This window comes from Stylophora pistillata, chromosome 13 (genome assembly GCF_964205215.1).
Source record: "Stylophora pistillata chromosome 13, jaStyPist1.2, whole genome shotgun sequence".
Taxonomy (NCBI): domain Eukaryota; kingdom Metazoa; phylum Cnidaria; class Anthozoa; order Scleractinia; family Pocilloporidae; genus Stylophora; species Stylophora pistillata.
Window position 1 is genome coordinate 15,018,421 of NC_142531.1, and position 5,815 is coordinate 15,024,235.

The 5,815-nt window shown below is 39.3% G+C and overlaps 1 protein-coding gene across 2 annotated transcripts; it reads left to right on the top strand.

Annotated features, from left to right (window-relative positions):
* The first annotated feature begins 282 nt into the window (after window positions 1–282).
* Window positions 283–3,796, top strand: LOC148717806 (uncharacterized). 2 transcript variants are annotated; one of them, XM_088742217.1, is made up of 4 exons: window positions 283–520; window positions 861–965; window positions 1,610–1,685; window positions 2,409–2,899. In XM_088742217.1, exons 1-4 carry the CDS (start codon window positions 413–415, stop codon window positions 2,765–2,767), a joined length of 648 nt encoding a protein of 215 aa, XP_088598343.1. In that variant the 5' UTR covers window positions 283–412; the 3' UTR covers window positions 2,768–2,899. The 2 variants fall into 2 exon arrangements, with proteins under 2 accessions (XP_088598343.1, XP_088598342.1); XM_088742216.1 differs by lacking the exons at window positions 283–520; window positions 861–965 and having other exon boundaries at window positions 1,617–1,685; window positions 2,409–3,796.
* Window positions 3,797–5,815: the final 2,019 nt, after the last annotated feature.

Below are 5,815 nucleotides of genomic sequence, written 5' to 3' on the forward strand. Positions count from 1 at the left end.
GAATACCATTCATCGTTCATGCTACAGAAACTGGTTTCACCTTTGGCAGTAGCGATCCATTCGGCTTGTGAAGACTTACCTTAGCTGTCTGTGAAACAAACGTACTAGTTACGTATGATGCACGAACCTCGCAGTAGAGAGCGCTATTTATGCAATAGCGAAAATCAGACCTGAAAAAAATCAGGCCTGTACGGGATTCGAACCACTGACCTCTGCGATACTAGTGCAGCGCTCTACCAATTGAGCGAACAAGCCAACTGAGAGCAGGCCGTCTGCAGTATCGCAGAGGTCAGTAGTTCGAATCCCGTACAGGCCTGATTTTTTTCAGGTCTGATTTTCGCTATAGCATAGATAGCGCTCTCTACTGCGAGGATCGTGCATCATACGTATCTACAAACGCAGTTCAAAATATATGAACTTCATATATTCATTGTATCTTATTTTACTTTGTTTGCAGCTAGAAGTTTCTCCAGTTGTGATAAGCTCAGATGATGAAGTGAACTCTGGATATGTGGATACTGTAAGTTACAACATGTACATGAATAATATTCCTTTTCTATTTAAGTAGTTAGAATAGTTTAGTTTCTTTGTTTTTTAATGTTTTTAGTAGCCAGTTTGTTTTTAGGGGGGATGGGCTGTTAATGGATGAAGACGAAGTCAAAGTCTATAAAGACACACACAAAAAGGCTAACATATCGCCAACTTTACCAAACAAGCTTGGTCAGTAAAGGATTTATTTAATGGCCAATCAAGGCTGTTTGTGAAAAATATGCTGCAAGGTATACTTCATCCTGCCTGTTCCTGGAGCCATCCAATTCATAAATGTCATTATATTGATTTTGTGTTTTAATCTGTGTAAGGAATCTAAGGATTGTGTAGACATTAGCTCAGATGGAAGTGATGTGGTTCCGTTAAACAAGGGGGAGCGAAGAAAGCGCAGAAGACCGAAAAAAGGGGCAGTTAAGGTAAGAAAGAATTTGTAATCTATTATATTATCCTTATTATATTATGACTGCATATATTTCCCTGATTGGTTGCATATCTTCGTTGGAAGATCGAGACATTACACATCTAAAGTGGTAAATATGGGTGTGAGATTATCAGACTTTTGATAACTGCTGCTCTGTGCTTACATGTCTTGCATGCAGAACCTGGTGCAGACACCAGACACTTTGGGGAGTTTCTGAAAATGCAGTACAGTGTATGTGTTGTAGTTTAATTTGCACTTTGGTACAATTTGTTTTTGTACCAGTACAGAATATATTAAACTGAAAAAAATATTTTGTACCAGTTCAATATATTCTGTACCAGTTCAGAAACAAATGTACCAAAGGAAAAAAATTGTACTACAACATATGTACTTTCTAATTCTCACCAACATGTGAATCAGGCATCAGGTTACAATGGCGTGTCTGTCATGTTCCATTTATTAAATGCAAATAAATTGTGTTTATTTAGCCTACGTGTTTATGCATCGTCATGTAATATAGAAATCCCAATGACATGACTTGAAGTATTGACTCTACCTAAAATAATGGGAAATTGTTCTTTTTGATAATAATGACGATACTAATAACTGTACTGTATTTATCCATTTCTCCTTTATTAGGAAGAGTCTTCTGTTGAAGACCTCGTCACCTCGATGAGTGGCCTTAGTTCTACTGATAATACTCCAGTCAAGAAAGGTAAAAGAGTTGAGAGGAATGACAGCAAGTGGAGCAAACAGTTGTTTTCGGAAGATGAATAAGTACATTCCAGCAGGCTTTCTCAGTTTGTGATTAACGTGTAAAGGGTTAATGAATGGTACGAAAACCAAAGCTTTTCTGAGTGTAATTTTTACCCCTCCCCCTCCCCCACAAGCTAAACGGGTGGTTTGAAAACATTTTAAACAAGCTTGACTCTTTCAGAATTTCTTCTTGTGATTTTTCTTAGACATTTCACTCAATGGACTTCAAATGTTCCCTTTCGCAGCCGAAAAAACTAAGATTTTACAGAAAATGTAACCCCCCCAACCTTGCCCTTCATCTCTGAAGTTCTGCATAAAAGTTCACCAAAAGTATGATTTAAGTTCATGGCATGGTTAAGTTGGCTAATTAATTCTGCATAAAATATGGAAAATCGCCATTTTATCTGGGGGAGCCCGTATCTCCCACGGAATGAAACATTTTGACCTTATCTTTTGCCACCAGTAGCAAGTTGTGATACCAAGCATTTGTGCCAAGTTTGAGCAAAATCGGTGATTTGAGCATTATCACCTCCTGCTTGGTTCCGCCTGGTTTTCTCATGGAAACACTCTTAATAATTGTTAGAGGGAACCCTGACTGGGAAGGGGCCTTAGTCGTACACAAGTTGCTATGAACAGGTCGGTTACAAAATGTATATGTACGTTATGATTCTTTGCTTTTTAGGGATGATGATGATGCTATCTTACAAAGGGGAAACAGATGTTACATTAATCAAGAAAATGTTGACAATATGGTGGCTGTGCAGGTGGCCAAAGTACCCACCAACCCTTGTGGCCCAGTTAAATACGATGTGGACTGCAATGAGAAGGACCCCCTGTGTAACATATCTGACAACTGGAATTGGGACCGTGCGCAACCCTGTCAACGAAAAGGTTTCTGCAAGGGCGAAAGACGAACCTTTCAAATGTGCCGGGGTTCCTTGGAATCCCAGAACCCTAAATGCCAGTGCCAAAAAATCCACAAGTTTGCAAATAAGGTTGACTTTAATCGCACAAACAAATATGTACATTGCAAACATGTAGCTGAGAGGAAATATATTGAAAATGACCGTTGCCATAAGAAAATGGTGGTTATCTATATTGGCAATCATTTTTGTTACCCGAGAGCACATGAGAAAAAGCCCGAGAAAGAAGAAGTCGAAAATATTATTCGAGAGAGACATACTACAACAACTGGCCAAATACAATTAGAAACAGTTAGACAGGCTCTACTTAGTGGCAGTAACGCAGAGTCCCTTGAGAATGTCGCCTTGAAGTTCAGTAACAGAAGACACCTAAGACAGCTCCACACCCGTGTTAACAAAACAGTAAGACCAGGTGGATCTGACATAGAGGCTATACGCCTTCTGAAAGAGGACTTTATGAAGCGGGACTTAGATCCAAAATTGATAATGGATGTTGGCGAAGACTATGTAATTCTTTCAAGGGACCGAAAAACTCGCATTGCAGACCTCATAACTCTTGGCCAGATTGAGGAGCCAGTCAGTTTGGATGGCTGTGAGAGCCACGCAAATGGTTTCACAGAAATTGAGCTGACAACATACCACCCAGTTTTGAGAAGGAACGTTAAACTTGTTAGTATGTTCGTGTGTAAACCAGGTGAGGATTCGGAAAATATAGAGATTATGATTAAGACTTTCGATGAAGCCGTAAATGACATATTGCCATCTGTTGCCCGTGAACGTGGCCTTGATCCTGAAGAGTTCAAAGGTAGAGGCTTGGATGCTCATGCCTATGTTTGGGACGAAGGTGGTGCCTTGTGGAGTGGTCTTTGTAAGGCCAAAGGTGACGATATCAAAAACAAAACAGTGTCAGATTTTTTCCATGTCAAACAAGATATCCGTCGACACTTCAAATACTTCAAAACCGACAAAGACAAAAAACACTTTGAACAGATAATGATTGATGCATATAATGAACCTACTTCCATCCAAGCCGATGAAGCGAAAACAGCCCTGGAAAACCTAATAAGCAAGCGGTAAACTAATACGCAGAAAATGAAACACTTCACAGCATGGTGGTGGAGACGAAGATCTCGTTGACAGCCGTAGTGTAACATCTTCAGCAGTAGTTCAGCATCTTCTGCTGAAGTGTCAAATGCAAAATCTATCAGTGCTTCAGGCTACAGAAAAAGACTGTTAGATGTAGTAAGCACAGAATGTTCAGCTGCAATTCTTGAAGCTGCTGAAATGAAGCGCCAAGTTCTTGGTCAAAGAACAGTCGGGGATGGTCCCACTGCAGCTGATCAGGAAGAAAAAGAGCAACATGAACTCCTTGCAGGTCGAGATGCATGCGCTTCTGCTGTTCAGTATATAGCAGAAAATGCAGAGTCCTTGACTGGGAAGGTAGATTTTTCAACTGATGTGGAAACTGCTCAAAAGGACTATAGAGTTAACACCAAGGACAGCCACAGATCGGACCGAACCAAAAGAAAACCAAAAACTAAAAAAACAAGCGACACAGAAGCTGTTCCGCATAAGAAGGACCTTGGATACTTTGCAAGGAAAGTTGATAGGGTTACAATGGATATCTTGGAATGTAACAGCACAATGAACCTTTTCAAATTTAAAATTCTCGACACAATGGGTTACCTGGAGGATGTAACACTGGCTAAAGACTCTGCCTTATGTACATCTCTGGCATGCGGAAGGAACGCTATATATGCAAAAAAACAATAACACCAGGTGATCTACAGGCTAGCACTGAAGGTGCATACCGGACCATCCATCGTACATGGATTTTGCGTACATTTTTCTTTTGTCCCAGTATGCCCTGCATAACAACAATACCAAGAAATTCATGTATTATTCCTTTTTCATCCTTCTCAAATGATATTGCATTTCGATCCAGATTTAACGTAAGAACAGAGACTTAGCGTTGGAATACTTTGATTTAATACCACTTTTACTTCTTGAGATATCGTCTGTTACAGTTCATAGTCTAAGTCAGTGTCCAAATGCATATATTCGGTAAAACACACTTCGGATAGAGCAAAGTCAACATGCATAAACCCAGTCTGCGTGCGTCCACCCCCCCCCCCCAAAAAAAAAAAGAAATATAAAAATAAAAGCTATTTAGAGCCACTGTAAGGGGGTGAAACTTAACTACAGTTTACGAGTCGTTGCTAGGGACATTATTTCGTGCTTATTATTTCGCACGTGTCTTAAACCGCTAAAATGGTGGGAACCGTGAAACTGAACATAAGACAGCACTAAATGGACATTAAACATGCGCAACTAGTGCCAGTCTCCAATCCCGCTTTAGAAATGAAAAAGCGCTCAAGTTCAAAGAGAAAGAGAATCCATTTTTTGGGGGAATCATAAGCAATTTAACTTTTAACATCTGTAGCATGAAATTAGCGTTCAGACGAAAGCAAGAAAGTCTGTTAAATAAAATGTATGAAAATACCCCTCAATGACGTCATAGCTTTTTCGATAAATCTGAAGTTTGAGAAGGAACGTTAAACTTGTTGGTAAGATTTTTTATTGCGATATTCTTAAGCCATTGGCACTGGTTTTATTGTGAAAGATGCAAGACGTTTGGGTTTTAAAGAGTGTTTTTTTTTTGTGTTCTGGTCACGTGACTTACCAAATATGGTGTGACTCATTAAACGTGACAGAGGAAGAACCTTTAAAACCTTTGTTAGAACCTTTGTTATTGTTATTGTTTCACCTCGTTCAATTTGTATGTTTTTCTGAATCTGAATTTTAAAGAACGTGCCTTTGGAATGAATACGTTACTTAGTTACAGAGGCTAGTTTTTTGGTAGTTTTCGTTAAAAACAAAGTTATTTTATGCTGACTCGCATGGCTCGCTTGTTGACTCGCATGTTGACTCGCATGACTCGCTGGCTCGCTGGCTCGCATATAATACACACTCCTTTTAAACTCGCCAATCAGTATATTAATAGGTTATTTCACGGTTGGTGAGTGCGTACGATTTTTATGCACAACGAGTGAATAAAAATCGTACAAGCGAACTAACCGTGAAATAACTTATTTATTATATACATACCGAGATTCATAAGCGAACAGAACTCAGAGATAAATATATCTTTACTTTCTTTCAAAGG

Coding starts and splice junctions, on each gene's coding strand:
- LOC148717806 (XM_088742216.1), top strand. CDS start 2,476: ATGGTGGCTGTGCAGGTGGCCAAAGTACCCACCAACCCTTGTGGCCCA.